At 36.4% G+C, this 19,712-nt stretch overlaps 1 protein-coding gene across 3 annotated transcripts in view; it reads left to right on the top strand.

Annotated features, from left to right (window-relative positions):
- The window catches only part of LOC5563701 (fasciclin-3), a 350,061-nt gene that overhangs the window by 254,676 nt on the left and 75,673 nt on the right, over positions 1–19,712 (top strand). For all 3 annotated transcript variants that reach the window (XM_021853590.1, XM_021853591.1, XM_021853592.1), the window contains exons 3-4: positions 19,315–19,429; positions 19,495–19,703. In XM_021853590.1, the coding sequence (XP_021709282.1) occupies positions 19,315–19,429; positions 19,495–19,703 (324 nt within the window). The remainder of the gene's footprint in view (positions 1–19,314; positions 19,430–19,494; positions 19,704–19,712) is intronic.

The raw sequence follows: 19,712 nt of genomic DNA, 5'->3' as shown, positions 1-19,712 counted from the left end.
CTTTTACAGCGTGCTAGAGTGGAATATGTTTTGTTTAGAGGCAAATACCACACATTTGGTTAGAATGTTTGAGATGGAAAGTGGTCGCAAAAAAAACAATTTTGAAGCGAAATGATTCATGTAACTGTGAATGATTCATAATGCTTCCAGATGAGATATGTTCAAGTTTGATTCATGACACTTCGCTACAGCTCAGTACTGTTATGTAAAATATTATGTTTTTGAATCCCGAGTCAACCGAAAGGATAGAGTGTCTATTTTAGAATGCAAGCAAATAGTATATCGTATCGCCATCTTAAATATTCTAATGAACGAGGTTAATGGTCTAACGACTTCTTCTTCTTGTTCTTGGCATTACTTCGTCACTGGGACAGAGTCTGCTTCTCAGCTTAGTGTTCTTAAGAGCACTTCCACACTTATTAACTGAGAGCTTTCTTTGCCAAAGTTGCCATTTTCGCATTCGTATATCAATTTGGCAGGTACGATTATACTCTATGCCCAGTGAAGTCAAGGAAATTTCCATTACGAAAAGATCCTGGACCGACCGGGAATCGAACCCAGATACCTTCAGCATGGCTTTGCTATAACCACTCGGGTGAGGAAGGCCCCAATCGACAGTCCCAAATGATAAATAAGGGAGAGAAATGTGTTTTATCATCGCTCTCCCTTTGAGACTCTCGCTTGCTGCCGTTGTTTATCAAGCTTGTTACAACTTGCGAAACATTGCCGATTATGAACCGATACAGATGTGATAACACTGCGGAACACGTTTTTGTCTCAAGCATCAAAATACCGCTATTTAGTTAAATAAGAATAGCTGAATCCATTGCCGTTTTCAAAAATATCTCAGCACGTCTAGTTTTTGAGATATTGGTTGTTGAAAATGCTAAATTTGACTATTTCAGCCAACTTGCATGCAAGTTTGCTAGCTTGTATGGCAATTTATTTGTTTAAAATGCCACAGAATACAAACTTCATGTGATATACTTATTAACATGCTCAAAAGAGTTCTGTTTGATCTTTCGACCTTGACGCTTGCTTTTGCCGGAGCGAGCGACGAGGGCAGGATCAAACATGTCGCGCGTCGGTCTAGTAAGTGAAAAAGTGGCGTGATCGGGGAGTTCGGTTGGAGTAAGTTAAAAAGTGCCGCGATCGGTTCGTTTTTTTTTTGATCTTTCGACGACCTTGACGCTTGCTCCTGGGCAGTGCGTCAAGAAAGCCCGAGCTGTCGTCCGTGTTTTTTTTCGGGTCGCGCGCTTTTTTTTTTTCTGAGAGCTAGCCGAGCAAACGAGTGAAGCTGAAAGTGGATTGTGGCTGCTCAGTCAAGGATAACGGATCAATTGGTGAGCTCGTTTCATGCTACTATTTCTAATCTATAAAATATGTATGACTGCACATTTAATCGTTACAATGGTGGGATGTAAATATGATGTTTCAACAAACTATGGATGGTTCGTCACTGTGAGTGTCGACACAAACTCTGATTAATGATTTATTTATGTTTAACATTTTTTTATTCAGAACACCCCTTATATACCTTTATTTTTGTAATTAAAAAAACTTTGAATGGTTCGACACTACAAGTGTAGACTTGCGAAAGGTTCACTTTATTCAACAAACTTTGGATGGTTCGCCACTGTAAGTGTCGGCATAAGAATAAGAGTGTTCTATGATGTCCCAACCAATTGAGTCTTTTGTTTCTTTTCAAATGAGTAAAATATAATAACACATGCTTTCGTACTGACAGCTGTAGGAATGTTACATTTAGGTATTTGTTCAACAAACTTTGAATGGTTCGTCACCTCAAGTGTCGGCATAATTTTCCTCTACATAGAAATTATATGAACAATTATATTTACGTATAAGCATGTATTTATCTTTCAAATCATTGTTTATCATGGTCTAATCGCTTATCAAAGTGAATCCTTTGACCCAACGATCCTCCCCATTAACAAACATCCCTCCCCATTAACAAACATCCCTCCCAGTAACCTTTGTGGAGATGCAGAGGCAAACACGGTCTCCAAATAGCAAAGGTTACACACTAACATTCCTTCCCTCAATCCCACCTGACTGCAAGGACGTGGCCGGCGCCGTTATTGACCTTGTATAAATAGAGGCACTGAATTATGCACACTGAAGAAGATTATGGCCAATCCCAGCTGAACTTCTAGTTGATTCTTTGTGCATTTTCACTGACTTCGGTCAATCGCGGAATAGCAACCATTGATATGTGTAGTCAGTCTAAGCTAAGCTAAGCTAAGCTATACTTATTAACATGCTCAAAAGTTAGTTTTTGGTGGTTTAGAAAAGTATAGTACTTCGCCATCTAAGAGAAACAAAGAATTTTGTATGGAGACTTCAAGCACGTTGAAAAAATCGCGTTAAACTAATCTTAGGCTGACCATAAGCAAATCGGATAAAAACAGGACAAATAAAGATTAAAAACGGGACAATAATGAAAGACGAAAAAGAATCTCTCATGAAGAAGTTTCAGCCTAATGATTTCTGGGAAATATCGATCATTAACAATATCACTATCAAAATTCGTTACAATTTTTAACTCTTAAAATTTGATTCTGAATCAGCAGAATTTGCCCTTAGGAACAGTAAGGCAAAAATGTTTTCGTTATGATAATTAAATCATAAACGTGAGGACCTGGTTAGTGTTCAGAATATATGTCTCTCACCCTAAGGATCTGCGATTGAATCCCATCCCCAAGATAGTCAATTATGAAGTTATAATGACGACTTCCTTGAACAAATATACCCATAAATACACCCATTGGTCTTGAGGTTAACAAGCCCAGAGCTAGAAATCTCGTTAATAAATATGAGAAAACAAATAAATAAGAAAAAATCATGAACGTTGTTCTAATACTCCAACCAATTGCGTATGAATAGTAAAAATAGAATTATTGTTCAATATAATTTACAATATTTGAATTATAGTGTACCTATGGGCTCTACAAGATTTATTTGAAATGTGTATTAAGTTCAGATAACTTCGTCTTTTTCCAATTTTAACTCTTTTTTGTTAAATTGAATGATTTAGATACATAATATCAACAAATGACCTTAAATTTTGATCGATTTCGGTTTTTTGGGTTTTAGAGGCTTGTGAGGAAGATTTTTTGTCTCAAAAATAAGTAGGGTAAAAGAAAAGTTTTTTTTAAAGATTGTAAATAGATTCGATTGTTGGACTCATCTCCAAAATGTGTCTTCTCATCCTCAATTTCAGACTAGACTTTGAAAATGTTGCTAATTCATAAGAAATTGTCACTGTATCCAAAAATATTTCTATTGATCCTATATTTTTCACTTACTTATATTTTTTATATGTCGAAACATATCTAAATGAGACCCGGCCAAGTTTTCGTAAAAGGCTAAAATTTAGTATAAATATAAGCATAAAATAAAAAAGTAAATCAGAAACATAATTTGTCTACAAATTTAGTTTAACTTTGAATTACCAGCTGATAACTACTGAAAAAAGAATAGGACAAAAAACTCACAAAATAAATAAAAATATGCTGTGTCTTTTCTTAATTTCCCAAAATACGGGACAATTTGAGTATTTTTTATAATACGACGGGACAGCTCGTCAAGGTGATGAAAACGGTACTGTCCCGTTAAATACGGGACGTATGGTCAGCCTAACTAATCTAAATCCTGCAATTTCAATCAAATTATCTCCGAAATAAAAGTTAAAGCCCTATTTTGCATGTTTGGTGGATTAGATCACAACAATGTTCGATAAATCATACCTTGAATTTCAAGTAAATATCAATGAAAACAGTGTTTTACACAACTTTGGCGACCTGTAGCTAAAAATTGTGACGTGCTGGAGCATTTCTGCGAACGGCAACAGATACTGCAACTCCAAATCTACTAGAGACACATATTTTGATCCTTGAGACACGCAAAAATGTCATTTTTGTTCCGCTGTGTAATTTTCAATTCAACTGATTTAGATGCGGTTTCCACTAAATGAAATCCAAAGGCTTCTAGTTTCATGTGCTGGCAATAGTGAACAATTTTTTTTTCTATGACCGGAGTTATTCCGGTGTCCTCCTGGGTCAGGTCACGTAAAAAATAGATCAACTTCCTTTTTTTTGAAAAAAAAAAAAAGGTCTGATGTCTAAGCCCCTCTTGTTTAACAGAACATGGAAATGATGCATCCTCGGCAAATATTGTGATATCGTGAGGCAACCGATCGCAGTCAAGGTCACATTATGGTCCTCGGGAAGGTCCGGAACGTCCGTAAAAGTGGACATTTCTTAAAAATTGAGCTAGAGAGCTGGGATTTTTTTCAAACGAATTGCAATGGTGAGCTTCAAGATCGTATACCATCGTATCGTCGCATCGGTATTATCTCCAATAACCATTTTTTGGTCGTTCAGAAGATCCGGAACATCCGTTAAAGTGGACATTTCTTGCACATTGAGCTAGAGGACTGAGATTTTTTTCAAATTATTTGTAATTATGAGCTTCAAAATTGTATACCATCATTGCCTCGGTATTATCTTGAATGGCCATTTCTTGGTCCTCCAGAAGATCCTGAACATCCGTAAAAGTGGACTTTTTTTTAAATTGAGCTAGAGAGCTGGGAATTTTGTTTTCAACTGACTTGCAATGCTGAGCTTGAAAGGTCATTTATTGGTCCTCCGGAAGATCCGAAACAGCCCTAAAAGTGGATATATCCTGAAATTTGACCAAGAAAGTTGATGGACTTCAAATTAGTATACCATCTTTGCCTCGGTATTATCTCAAATGGCCATTTCTTGTTCCTCCAGAAGATCCGGAACATCCGTAAAAATGGCCAAGAGCCGACGATTGACCAACAAAGCTGCGATTTCTTTCAAACGGAAGACTAGTACCACTAGGTGGCCATTAAAAATCAGACGACAGTGACGACGGTGGTAGGTCATTTGGCATAAAGTCGTTTGGCATAAAGCCGTTTGGCATAAAGTCGTTTGGCATAATGGTCTTTTGGCATTAAGTCGTTTGGCATAATGGTCGTTTGGCATAATGGCCGTTTGGCATAATGAGTCTGAAACCAATAATTTCTCAATTTTTCGTTTTAACGTTTCTATAAAATCTTTCTGACGACATCAGGCTTGTTTTTGAGTCAGTTGATACAAATTGACACTTTTTTCAGCAATAATTCGCTCTTGAATATATTTAAGCATATTAGGAAAGTTATTGCCATTGGTATTTTATTATTTATCTAGAAATTACCCTTCTTTCAAATATTTATTCTTCTTTTGAGTTTCACTATTGGAAAAAAATTTTGCACTGAAGATTTTAATATACACCCAATTCTTTTTTTGCACGGTTTTTCTTTTACACGGCCGTGCAAAAAAAGTTTCCATACATTTTTTTTCGCCAAAACCCTATTTTTGCATAAAACGTTGAGAAATGGTGTTACTTTTTTGCACGGTTTTTGAACTTTTGAACTGAAAACTTTTTTTTGCACGGTACGCATCCCCCGTGCAAAAACAGAATCAGGTGTATTTAGTACAAATTTACCCTTCTTTTAATTGTTCTATTTTTTTGAATATGATATAATCATAATTATAGGTATGAAAACTGTTGATTTAAAATTTCAATAAATTCCTCCTTCTTTTATGCATTGGCTGTTCTTTGAAGCTATATTTTTTAGATATTTTTTGGTTTCAACTGACAAAAGGGCGGCGATCGAAAACATTGATCTGATCAAATTGTGAAATTTGAAAAATTAGTGAAAAGAGAAATCGTTTACTGCAGTTACTTCGGTGGGTTGTGCTACTTTTCCCCGAATGTCGTTTCACCGAATATCCCGTTTCCCCGACTAGCCCACTTCCCCGGAAAATTTAAAGCACTCATAATTGTCGTAACTTCATACATTTCAGAGTGGTGAACGAACTGACCATCAAATATGCACCCTTCTTTATTAAATTGGCGGTTCTTTCGAGTTTTACGTCCTCAGCATTTTTGCCAACATGTGTATAGCCGAGAATGACAGAATACTTCTTTCTTTTGACTGTTTATCGTTCTTTCTTGTCACCACTTTTCGGGGAAACCAGTCATTCGGGAAAATGGCATTCGGAGAAAAGTAGCACAATCACTTCGATGATTCTTAACACACTTTTTTATGTCTTTTCGATTTATTATGCCGCAATAATTTTTGGCGTCCATTCTTCTATTGGTTTAATTATAAATTTTGCCTTCTTTTAAAAATAGGCCGTTCTTTATATTTTCACTTTTTTAAATTTCATTACTTAGTAAAGCTAAATGTTAACCAGTTTTATATTTTACTGTTTTATCAATTCTTGCCAGATGTGTTGTTAGAATGATAATTACTTTAGAAACTGCCAATATCCAACATATACTTTTTTGGTCAAACGCGTGATCTCCTTCCGAGATATGCTGGAAAAAATATTATTTCAATCACAAATTTTCCCTTCTCCCGATTATACACGGTGTTTTTGATGTACACTTTCAAAATTAGAATCTATATTGAACCGTTGAAAAGTTTTGCCACAAATATTTTCTTTTAAAGATGTGCTGTTCGTTAGAGCTATACTGTGAAAAGATTTTTTGCGTTAGAGCCTTAAACATTTTAAACGAAAAATAATCTGCTCTCGTATTTAGGCTATTTTTGCATTAAGTCGCATTGATAGATCTTTGGATTAGAGCTTTTGATATTTTGCAAAAAAAAAAATCCATTCTTTTATCAAGTAATTTACATCGAGTGATACGTTAAAATTGGGACAAAGCTTGATCTGCAGCGAAATATTCTATGAGCGTACCCTTGATGAATAACTGCGAACTTTCTTTGCCACCTTACTGTTTTCAGAGATGTAGAGACCCGTAATTAGTTTAAGTAATGCTCTCTAATGTCAAAACAATTTTTGAAATTCTTAGCTTGGAAAATCTCTGAATGAACATCACGCTTGTTTAGAACCTATCAGAATTTTTTGCTATGGGCTCGGTGGTATTGATCTCGGTATGAGCTTCAAAAAGGCCGATATTTATTTAAAGTCAAACATTATGCCAAATGGCCATTATGCCAAATGACCATTATGCAAAACGGCCATTATGCCAAACGACCATTACGCCAAACGACTCTATGCCAAACGACCTTATGCCAAACGACTTTATGCCAAACGGGGTACAATCAGTGACGACATCAACACGATTCTGAAACCACGAATGCAATTTTTTAGAAGAAATTGTAGGTCTTTAGGTTAATTGTCAAATATTATCCATTTTGCCAGATTTTTATCGTGGCCATACAGTGACAATTGAGGATGGCAATGTCATTGGTTTGATTCTTAAAGCACGAATGTAAATTGTTTAGAAGAAATTTCAGCTCTCTAGGTCAACTTGTAGGAAATGTCCACTTTTCCGAATGTTCGGGATTTTCCAGTGGACTACACAGTGCAGTGGTCACTTATCGCCAGATGAAGTCAATGACATTGACCCGATTCTGAAATAACGTATGAAAATTATTTGAAAGAAGTTACAGCTCTCTAGGTTATTTGTCAGTATATGACCGTTTTTACGGATATATTGGATTTCCCGAAGGACGAGCCGTTTAAAAATCCTCGACCTAACTGGTTTCCTAAATTAAACTTAGTTTGTTAAGAAGCAATATGAATTTGTTATCTAATTCTAATGAATTCGGATGCGTAATGCATGACGGTGCTTATGCCAACTTAATAAATGTAAAATATAAAAGCCTTCGCAGCTCTCAAAACCAAATTAAAAAAAATCCATTCTTTCGGATGTTCCGGATCTTTAGAAAGACCACTAAACTGCTATATAAGATCAGATGACAGCGACGAGACTGATACGAAACCACGCATGCTTTGCTTGGAAGAAATCGCAGCTCTGTTGGCTAATTGTTGGCATTTCATACATTTTTACTGATGTTCTGGATTTTCTTGAAGATTAAGAAATGTTCATTTGACATCATACCAAGGCAATGGTGGTATACTAATTTGAAGCTCATCACTGCATGTCGTTTGAATAAAAAAAATCCACACCCATGAGCTTGACCACAATAGGTTGCCCCACGATATCACAATATAAGCCGAGGATACATAATTTCCGTTTTCTGGTAAACTAGAGGGGTTTAGACATCATTTACTATGGCTAATTTGATCAGAAATGCTAGTTAATCGATTTTTTACCCAACCTGACCCAAGAGGACACCGGAATAACTCCGGCCATAGGAAATAAATTGGTCCACTTTTGCCAGCATATGAAACTTTGGATTGCATTTAGTGAAAACCGCATCTATATCAGTTGAATTGAACGTTCACAATAACAATTTAAAATATACACAATAATAATAATTTGCAAAAGATACGGGTTAATCTGAATTCCAGCTAAATTTTGATGTTACTTCCATTTGAACATAGCATTTCTAAGCCATTTAATTTCATTGTGCTTCGATTGAATCAACATCCAACTTGCTCCGCTCAAAAAGTTATCAGCGTCACTGAGGTGTCGAACTGTTCATACCCAATAAAACAATTTTAAACGAAACTTCACCACAAAAATGATTAGCAACGCACCACATTTCCTAGTGCTGCTAGTTCATTAGCAACGCCGCAACCGCTTTGGTGACCACTTTCGGTCCCATAAGCCACGGAAACGAATCATTACCAAATCTCCTGCGAACCAACCGTGACAACCCGTGATGCGGTTCCGATTGGCTTCCTGCGGAGTTCAAACTCAAGTTCAATCGAACACTCTCACTTTCTTATCAGCCAACAAGTGCCCGCAAACTGTACACAATAAAAAAAAACATGTAACACAAGTCAAAATAGATCCAAACTTTTTTTGTTTTTCGTAATGATCAACTGGATGAAGTTGCAATCATCATCCATATGCATATGCAACATCAACATATTCGTCGTTGAAACACAGCTTGGTAAACATTCTTTTATTGCTGCCTTTTTGCCTTTTCAATGCACTGGGCAGAAAATTATTTTTTGTCATTGGTGACTTTAATGCCAAACATCGCTCATGGAATAATTTGTAAAGCAATTCCAACGGAAGAATGTTATTCGATTTATCAACTACACATGTTATTATTTTCGAGCTGTCGGGATATGAAATATATATCGATAACAATCTTGATGTTAACATTTCTTGGCAAACATAACCTGTTGTAAAATGAATTATCGATTCACTTACGTCCACTTATTGATAAATAAATATCAAACATTACATCGACCAATATTAATAACTTTTTTGCTGTGTAGGCTCGTGACAACTTCATCGACAAGTGCTGCAATTGAGTCCACAGAAATCAGCGAGAAAACAAGGCCCAAAACAAATGTGGAAAAATCGGTTTTGCAGATTCCTCTTTGGAGGTGTGAAAGGGAAAATCGTTTCACGCTACTACTGTTGGGCGCTAATTGGCCGGTACCCTTGTTACCGAGGTTCAACACGGGGCTTTCAGCTACCAGAGTCTTATCGTGTGGAATGTCTTTCCTCAGACTTCGGAGATCTAGATCGTAGTAATAGGAGGCAACGATTGAAAGTAAGATGATGCAGGGTGCCAAATGAAATCTTAGATAGGTGTCTAGCTGCAGTGCTCAGATCGAAAGTGCAAAGTGTTTAATGTGATGAAACTTTATCGCATGATAGGATTACTAAGCTTTTTTTCTGAGGTTCCACTAATCGTCACAGAGGTAGGCGTGCGATGAAACTGATATCTATCTACGGCTAGAGGAACGTGCACGTGCACTGAGGCTTGATGCCATTGCGGTATGAAATGAACAAGTATTTTACATTAGTGGCGATTAGTTCATATCATGGCTGGTAATAGATGTTTTGCTTCGCAATTTTCCAGCGAATTGTTGCATGGTTTCTTAAACGGTTTAGTAGAATCGACCTCTTGATTTCAGTGTGCATCGTACTCTCGTGCTGTGCATACACAAATTCTGTTTGTTGACGGATGTATTCAAACAACCTAAATAAATGAAACAGTACTACTCAGTACTAAAAACACAGTAGTTTTCAAAGCTACTTTTTAAACCTAATGATCCCTCTTCGATCCTTATTAGGACCTGTGCTTTTGATTTTTCATTGAGCCTATTGATGGAGATAATCCTTCTTGGACATAGCTTTAGAAAAAAAAAACAGAACAATTGCAACTAATAATTGAGACAATGTACAAAACAAAAAAATTATGGCTGAAGCTGTCCAAATAAAATTGTTATTGGATTACGTTTCTTGAAAGGGATTAAAAAAACTGAAACTTATTTGAAAGCTGGATGCACACTCAAAAGAACTCCAATTACATATTTATATAAACGATCGCCTGAACGGAGCATGTCGTGAAGTTGCTATTATCATTCATATGCGTATTTATACAAGAACAACTTTTTTCGTCATTTGAAACCAAAGTTTTTGAAACTTTGGGTGTTTCTGTTGAAATATAGACCAAAAATTTCATCTTTCTCCTTTGGAGAACGTTATCACCTTCAGGCAGACGAACATCGAAATAAGCTATCCTGTCAACGAAAAAACCTCCCTCTTCTGATGACAACATCGTCCGTTACGACGCCAACTGATGGTTGACATTCCATCTCTTCGACTTCATGAAAATAAGCAAAAACCCAACCAAAACCAAACAAACGAGGTCTCATCTGGCGGTGGCATTCAATCGAGACGAGTCGAACGGAAAATCGACATCCCACTGGGAGATCCTCACCAGGTTGCGGGGTTGGAAATTCAGCCGTCTGGAAAAACTCTCTACCCAACGGCCCACAACAAGCTAGCTGCCTTCGAAAGCTTGCCTCTCGTCGTTACAGACAGCATGGCAGCACCAGTGGAGATAATGATTAAATCGGCCACTTCTGGATTAACTTCGCAGATTGTACGGTTTCAGAGCTGGGTGGCAGTTGTTCTTCTTTATTGTTATCATTGCCTTCCCCGGATGGACCTTATTGACAAGCGAAATGGGGTCACCTAATGGCAGGTTATGGCTTTATGAGCTTCTTTGCTACGGTTGGTGTTCGAACGGCGAAGAAAAACCATTGCACATTGTTCCTTAAGTCATATCTAGGTAGACAAAAATATTTGCGCATAGACCTTCAGTTTTAGATATAGAATTATGGTGTCTCAGGAATGTTTCTCCATATTTTTCAAACATTTCGTCAAAAAGGTGGAATAAGGGTGGCCTTCTAACAAAAATATATATGTTTGCTTTCATTAGCATGGAAAAAATTGCTTCATTGTGAATATATCCCATAGCACTAATTTATAAAACAATTATTTTTGTTAAAGAAAATCATTGTTAAGACTACAATTATAAGAGATAGATCCTTAGTTTCTTCGAGAAAAAGTTCCATAATCAAAAGTTCTAAAAGTGCTCTGAACGAAGTTTTTTTAGAAAAAATATCATATATGAAGTTATTGAGAGAAACACTAACACATTTGTCATAACTCATGATTCGCGAACCATGAGAGATAGAAATTTGGTTTCTTCGGCAAAGTAACTCCGAATCACTGAAATATTGTGGGAAATTGAACAGCAAATTAACAACAAATTAACAAGAAAGTTTATATTCTGATCCTTTTGGAGAATATTTATATTCTGATCCTTTTGGAGAATCTTTCCCAAATTCTCAATTCAAAGGTGACGGTTTAGACGCAATCATTTTTGTCTTTCTGTATATAACTTTGAAAGCATTGTGCATTAGCGCATTGAACTTGAATCCATTCCTACCCCCGGATAGGGAAAGACAAGCAGTCAGCTGTGACGGGCGTTCGGGCGAATGATAATAATTTCGCGACAGTGACTGCCGATCAGCTTACTAACTTACTGCTTGGCTGGAATTGACTCTACCAAGGAAGCCGCGTTGATTATTGACTCGCGAAAAGGCGTGCTTTATGGGGGTAACAACAGTCAGTGGCTTCAAAATACCGTAATCTGGGGTTACATAGGTCAGTTTTTTTTGAATACATCTCAAAAAATGTCTATTTAAAAAAAATAAAAAAAAACTATTTCAATCGATTTTTTTATTCAGCTGACTTGGAGTAACATATATCATGCCTGGTTGTATTTAGATTACCGTAACCAATTAAATTGGTGGCTTCTGAAGCCGAATAAGAATGTTTAAGTCTTACAAGTCATAATTTTTTTTGTTTGTTTTAAAGTTAATCTTTAACCGCAGAATTAACCTGGAGGTATGCGATTTCTCAAGAGAATTCAGCATTCTCTCAAGTAATTCGTTTTTCTGAATCGAATATACTTTCGGCGGTTACATATTTAATTGAAACATAATTTTCCTGAGATTATTGATGTTAGGTAATGCTATCTATAATCATTCAAATTATTGTCGCTTAAATAAAAAAAAGTGCATAACAAAAAATAATTTTCATCAAAACCATCATTTTATAAGCTTACAAATATAAGAAAGAAAAAGCACCATTTATGCATTAAAAATGTGTCAACAAAAAATTTTGAAACAAACTTCTAACAATAAATATCATTTCGATCAACGTTACCTCACCGATCAACGTTACTTCGTTTTACGGCAAGCAAAAACGGGACTCGGGCCTGCGATAAAGCGGCATTGTTTGGATAACTGTGACCGGAATAGAGTTGAGTAGTATTTGCGTTTGGATTATGGACTACTACCCAGCTAGCGCGGTTGGGGTATGACCAATAAAAGTCGCTGAACTGTGCACCGGCATCCATCGGAATGGTCCGTATATGGGTCGAATGCCGGTGAAGATGTTTGTTTTCGGTGGATTGTGTGAATTTTAATATGGCAGTTCAAAGCACTTTTGTTTTATGGAGTGGAATTATCCATATTTGAATGGCTATGCATGAATTGGCTTGAACAACCATAAACAAGATCTTTTGACGGATAAGCAACAATTTTTGTAACAAGGAAAGGTACGTTTTTGATGCGTTTCTCAAAAAGATTTGTTGAAGCATTTTGAACAAGATTTTGGATGATTCAACATTGCTACTGAGTAACTGTCGAGACATTCTATCTCCAAAAATTTCTTGCAAAACGCAGAAAAAATACTACTTGCTGCTGTTGACTGATTGGAAAAATTCGAGAAAAAATATTATCGTGTAATAATATAGAACGGTGTACTCAAGAGAAACCCTGAACATGGTTATAGAAAAAGTCCTGAAAGATTTCACTTACTATTTTATGCCAATATGCGACAATAGAACTATTTTTTGTCTGAGGCATAAAAATACCGCTATTAACTTTTTTTAGAGTTGTAGAGTCCATTGCCATTTTCAAAAATATTATGGCACGACTAGTTTTTTGAAGTATCGTCTATTGATAATGAATTTGACCATTTCAATCAACTTGCACACAAGTTTACCAGCTTGTTAGGCGATTTATTTACATATCTAACCATAGATTTTAAACTTTATACATTAAGCAATACTTATCAACAAATTTCAAAGTAATTTTGATTCTCAAAAGTTGTTTTGTGAAGCTTTAGAAAAGTTTTGTTTTGTGTAAGCCATGTAAAATATACAAAGAATTTTGTATGGAGACTGCAAGCATGTTGAAAAAAATTGATTTAGTGAATGTTTAATAGTACAATTTAAACCGAGCATCTGAAAGCCGGCTTCATAAAAACGTTCTCCATAAATTGGGATATTTGTGACATTAAACTCCGTGTTATAACAGAATTTATTGAGTGTTTTTCCCAGAGCATTTTTTCAGTTCATTTGAAAAGCAATCATACCAAGGAATAACTAGTAGGTATTTCACAGAAACCCCTTTTTGATGCTTCAGAAAACTCATTACTAGTGAATTGTGTACAAAATTTCACTGAATTCGTTTAAAAAAGAAGTTCAGTTCGACGTTTCGACCGATGGGTTTTGGCCTTTTTTAAGGTTTATCGTCTCCCGTTACGCCCCTTAAAAAAAGGCCAAAACCCATCGGCCGAAACATTAAGGACATAAAAAATATCATTTTTCGGCTGCAAGACTGATAAAGTTATCCGTGATTGGTTTTTCTAAAGCAAACCTGGTAATGTTTTTGATAGTATTCCACAAAAAAAATGTTTAACCCTCTAATACCCAACCCCACCTTAAGACGGGGTACACTTTGGAATTTTGTATATATTTTCGTAGCTCGGAAATCAAAATGATTTTATTTTTGGCTTAAACGTGACTCATAACACGCATATGAGAAAAGTTTTTTATGACTTTTGAAACTTGTTTGTATTTTTGAAAATTGTTTGAAGAATTGTATTCTTATATAACATACAAATGCCTGGGGTTTATTTAACGTGCAATATAAAAAATCGTACCTTTTATATTTTTCTACTATTAACCTATAACAGAAGAAGGGCTTGGTGGTATTAACATAATTCCAAACCTGTGTTTCCGTTAATTACACGGAAAAAAAAATATTTTCAGAAAAATATTTGAAATTTATTGTTTATAAAAGTACCGTGAAAACTTGAATTTTTATTGTTGCCAAAAATCAGTAACTAGAAGAGGCTTCAAGAAAAAATGAAAAAGGATAGGGATGTTCAAAAATAAAAATTATAAAAATCAAAAACCAAAATTCATAGATTTGCGAATAAAATTAATTCATTGCCTAAAACGTGTTTAGAACGATTTTACATAACTAAAAATGATATTTAAATCGAATTTGTCCAGGAATTCCTTAAAAAATACCTTCTGGACATTCGCTACGTGAATTATTCCGAGGATTTCTGCAGGTAATCTTTCAGCGATTTCCTAAGAAATACCTTCAGAGATTCGTTCTGGTCTTCTAAAAATTCCTCCGGGGTTTCCTTCAAGAATTTCTCTAGAAATTCCTCCAAAGCGTTTACCATGGAATCATCCTTCTGGAAAATAATCAGATAACACCTTAACAATTTTTCCAGTGATTACAATAGGAAAATGTTTACCTAGATTCCTCTAGGAAAATAACTCCATAGATTACTACAGTTATTTCTACATTGATTTCTCCAAAAATTTTCCCATGGTTTCTTCCAAGAATTATCCAGAGATTTCCCCAGGGATTCCTCCCGCGTAACAATAATTCTTCCAGGGATTCCTCCTGAGATGCCTCCAGGGATTTCTTTGGCTAGTTACACAGATAATCCTTCAAAGATCCCTTCATCAATAACGGCAGCTAATCTTGCATTGATTCATTCAGCAATTTACCCAAGTAATCCTTCAGAGATTCCTACAGGGATTTTTACAGGAAAATTTTTACATGGGTTCCTCCAGAGATTTAAGCAGCATTTGATCAGGATTTTTTCCAAAAAATACTCGAGAAAAACCTCTACATAGGGTCCACTAAAAATCAGAGATTTCGTCAGAAATTCCTCTGAGATTTCTACGGGTATCCATTCAGAGACACCTGCAAAAAAAAAAAAAATCAAAATATTTTCCAACTCATCTTCCAGGGATTGGGCAAGGATTCCTCAAGGGATTCTCCCAGAGAATCTTCTAGGGATTACTATTAGGGTTCAAGTAATACTACAGAGATCTCTACATTTTTTCTATTGGGGATCATTCAGGGATTTCTAGGGATTACTAAGAATTCCTTCATGAAATTTCTCTAGACATTCTTCCAGAGATAGCTCAAAGAACTTCTTCAGCGAATCCACCAGGAATTTATTTAGATTCAGATTTTCTTGGAGTTATTCGTGGGAGAATTCTTGAAGGAAAATCTTGAAGTAATTCTGGAGGAATTCCTGGCACAACCTCTTAAGAAATTTCAGGTGGAATCTCTAGATGAATCCCTAAAGAAATCTTCGGAATAATTACTGGAGAAATCTCGAGTTGTCTACATGGGATAATTGCTTAAGCTTGGAGGAATTTCTGCAGAAACCACTAGAGCAATAACAGGAGTAATTTTTTATGATGCTTGGGGAAATTACTGAATAAGGCCAAGATTTTTTGTAGAGATTTCCCTAGTAAAATTCTTGCAAGAATCTGTAGAAAAATTTCTTGAGGATGTCTTATAGATATCAGGAGATAACATTTGAAGAATTCTTGAAAAAATCTCTAAAGGAATCCCTGTAATGAATGCTTGAAAAGTTCCTGGAGAAAGATCCTTCGAAGATTCCTTAATCAATTAACGCAGATAACCTTTCATTGATTCATTCAGCAATTTACCCAAATAATCTTCCAGAGCTTCTTACAAGAATTTCTCCAAAGACGCTTACAGGGATTTTTGCAGGAAAATTTTTAAAGGAGTTTCTCCAGAAATTTTCCCCGTTTTTTCTCGGGAATATCTCCAAAAATTACTCCAGAAAAACCTCTCCATGGGTTCCTCTAAAAATTGTTCCAGAAATTTCTTCAGGAATTCCTCGGGTATCCATCAAGAGACTCCCGCAAGATTTCTTCTGAGGATTTTCCAAGGAATCTTCCAGGGATTAGGCAAGAATTCCCCAAAGGATTCTTCATGAGATTCTTCTAGAGATTACACCAATGATTTTTTTTAAGCAATACTACAGAGGTTTCTCCATATTTTTTTCTTGAGTGAATCATCCAGGGGTCTCTAGGAAGGATTAGAGTTAAAATTTCTTTATGAATTTTCCAGAGATGGCTCAAAGAACTTCTCCAGCGAATCCGCTAGGAATTTAAATAGGAGTTTTTCAAAAACTTCTTCAGTAAAGGATTTTCTCATGATTCCTGAAAAAAAATCTTGGAGAAATTCCTGGAGGCACTCCTACTGAAATATCTGATGAAATTCTTGGAGCAATTCATGAGGGAATCGGTAGAAGAATTTGAACAAGAATTTTCGGAGACCAAAAAAGATTCTCTGTAAAAACTTCTCGGGGAATGCCAGGAGGATTATGCGAAAAAATCTCTGGAGTGACTTTCTTGGAGATATTCCTGGGAATTTTTTTTAAGGAAAATCTGAAAGTAATTATTTTAGAATCCCTGGAGAAATTCCTGGCGGATCCTCTGAAAGAATTCCAGGAGGAATTTTTTGAGGAATCTCTGGCGGGATCGCTGAAGATATCTCTGGAATAGATGCTGGAGGAACCTGAGAGGTCTAAATTTCTTATGCTTAGATGAATTTCTGCAGAAATCACTAAAGAATTAACAGGAGTAATTTTTTAAGATCCCTGGAGGAATAGCTAGATAAAGCCAACATTTTTTTTGGAGAGGTCTGCAGGAATTAGGAGAACAGAAAGATTTCTTGAGGATGCTCTATAGGAATTTCAAGAGAAAACATTTGACGAATCCTTGAAGAAATCTCTGGAGAAAACCCTGGAATGATTGCTAAAAAATTTCCCGGAGAAATCTTTGGAGAAATTTCTGGACGAATCCCAGGAAATATTATACTGAAGGAACCTGTGAACGAATCACTGGAGATACTCCACGCAAAATATCTACAGGAATCTTTGGAGAGACTTTCCTGCAGAAATCCCTGGAATATTTTTGGAGGAATCCCTAGAAGAACACTTGATTCATGGAGCCCTATCGGAACCGTGCTAAACAATAAAGTTACGATCAAAATTTCTCCCTGGAAGAATTATCGAAGGAATCACTTTAGAGATTACGCTAGAGTATATCTTGGATAATTCTTTGGTACTAGCCCGGGAGGAATATTCGAAGGAATTCGAATTCCTTCACCAGTTTTTTTTTCAGGAATTTATCCAGGGGCTTTTCAAACACTTTTCAGTTAAAGAGTTTCTCGAGCAATTCCTGAAAAAAATAATATTGGAGGCACTCTGAGGGTAATTTCTTATTGAATCCTTGAAGGATTTCGTGGGGAAATCTCTAGAAAATTTTGAACAGATTTCATTCGTTCGATTGGAATGGTGTCTATTTTGAGCTGGATGAAAAATCATGAGTTTTTTCTGACCAAATCTGGCCAAATTTAATTGTTGGTACCCTTAGTACTCTTGTAAATCGGAGTAAAAACTAAGAAATTTGAACCGTCATACCATACATGCGTATGGATATGATATGTACCAGTTCGTTCTGAAATAGGTTCCAGGTGTCCTTGTGCCCTTCTGGACCATACTTTCAAAAACTGTCCAGGGTTCAGTGTACTAGTTGCATATCTTTCATATGAAGCTAAAAGATCGGAAATGATGAAACATGATTTTTAAGAGTGTTTCAAAGTCATGGCTAATTTTTGACCCTTAATGCTTAATATGTCACTTTTTTGTAGCGTCACTCCTAGAGGTCGCTGAAAGCTTTTTTAGTACGAAAATGTTCGTGTTTAGAATCTTAGCTCAGACATATCAATGGTTGCTTTGGAATATGAAACGAGCTCACCAATTGATCCTTCATCCAGCCACAATCCACTTTCATCTTCACTTAATGTAAGCAAGAGTAAGAAATCATTCTGGAGACGCGAGAAAATGATACTTTTGCCTTTGATACAAAAAATGGCTCTGATACAAAACAAAAACACGAGTGCTTTGGGCATCCAAGCACTCCGCCCTGCCCAACAAAACGCGGAAACCGAAAGACAAACAAAATAAAAACGTTAAAAAAACGAAACCGCATGCTTGGGCTTCTGAAGTTCACTCCAAAAATGTTCGGTTTCAGATTTATATTTGTTTTCTTAACAAAGTTACAGTTCCTTTAAATGGTCGATTGGCCAAAAATGACCCCAATGTACAAGAAAGATTATTAACCATGGAAGCGCTCTTATAACGCTAAGCTGAGAAGCAGGATTGCTTCCATTTGTTATGTTACGCCAGAAAGAAGAAAACATGTGACTAGGATTTGGAGAACTTTCTGAGGTTCTGATTCAAAAAGCCATCCATCGAAATCTCTCTTGAATCTTAAGCTTATCAAATGTTAGTTGTTAAGTTCCTTATAATTGTCCCTTCCCAACAGTATAACTATTCCAAGGACTAATTGGTCAATCAATCAACGATAATGGAAATATTCTGCTCGTTTGCTTTTGTCAACCAAAAAGCGTGGGTGTTTTTGCTTGGCATTCTTCACTCATTAAAGAAGGCAGCAGCCAGTTCGTCTGAACCATTGATGCGACCAAAGCCCATCGAGTGGAATAATTTTAAAACTTCCTCTCGAAAAATTCGCTGACGAAGGCGCGAGGCATGAGCTTGAACTTTTCTTTAGGAGATGAAAAAGCTCCTGCCCAAGTTCCGCTCAGTTACTTTCTCGACTGGATTAAATGTAAGATTTTGGAAGCAAGATTAGCTGGAGGATCAATGAGTTGAGGAAATTATAGGAATTCGCAGGAAATTTGGTGGCGGTGGAACTTTGATAAGACTAAATGATGGTATTCCTGTTCATTGATGTTAATGTGCTCTCTGAAGTCATCCGTTATTAACAGCAACCATATCGCTTCTTCTTTCTATTTGCAGCCGTTATCACAGCACAAATGCAGGTTGACACCGATCCCAAGGAAATAGTTGTCACCGAAAACCAGCGGAATGTCAGTTTGCTGTGTCGCGTTGGACGACCGATTCAGTTCTGCACGTAAGTTCCCCCATTACGACAATTGGGACACTCGACACTTCACCATCCCCTTTTCCCTATTACAGATTCACCTTACCAGAAAGCAGTCAACAGGTGGTGTTAAATCCCACCCAACCCGGAAAGGATGGGATGAGTTATTTCGGGGCCGGTTTCCAGGCAGGGGCCTGCGGAGTCACAATCGATCGAATAACGACGGCCCACAATGGGCAGCACAAGTGTTCGCTGTTCGATAGCGACCGGAGCAATGAGGGATTCATCAACGTTGTGGTGGCAGGTACGGAAA

The sequence above is a fragment of the Aedes aegypti genome, chromosome 3 (assembly GCF_002204515.2).
Source record: "Aedes aegypti strain LVP_AGWG chromosome 3, AaegL5.0 Primary Assembly, whole genome shotgun sequence".
Taxonomy (NCBI): domain Eukaryota; kingdom Metazoa; phylum Arthropoda; class Insecta; order Diptera; family Culicidae; genus Aedes; species Aedes aegypti.
This window is presented reverse-complemented; position numbering and strand designations above follow the sequence as displayed.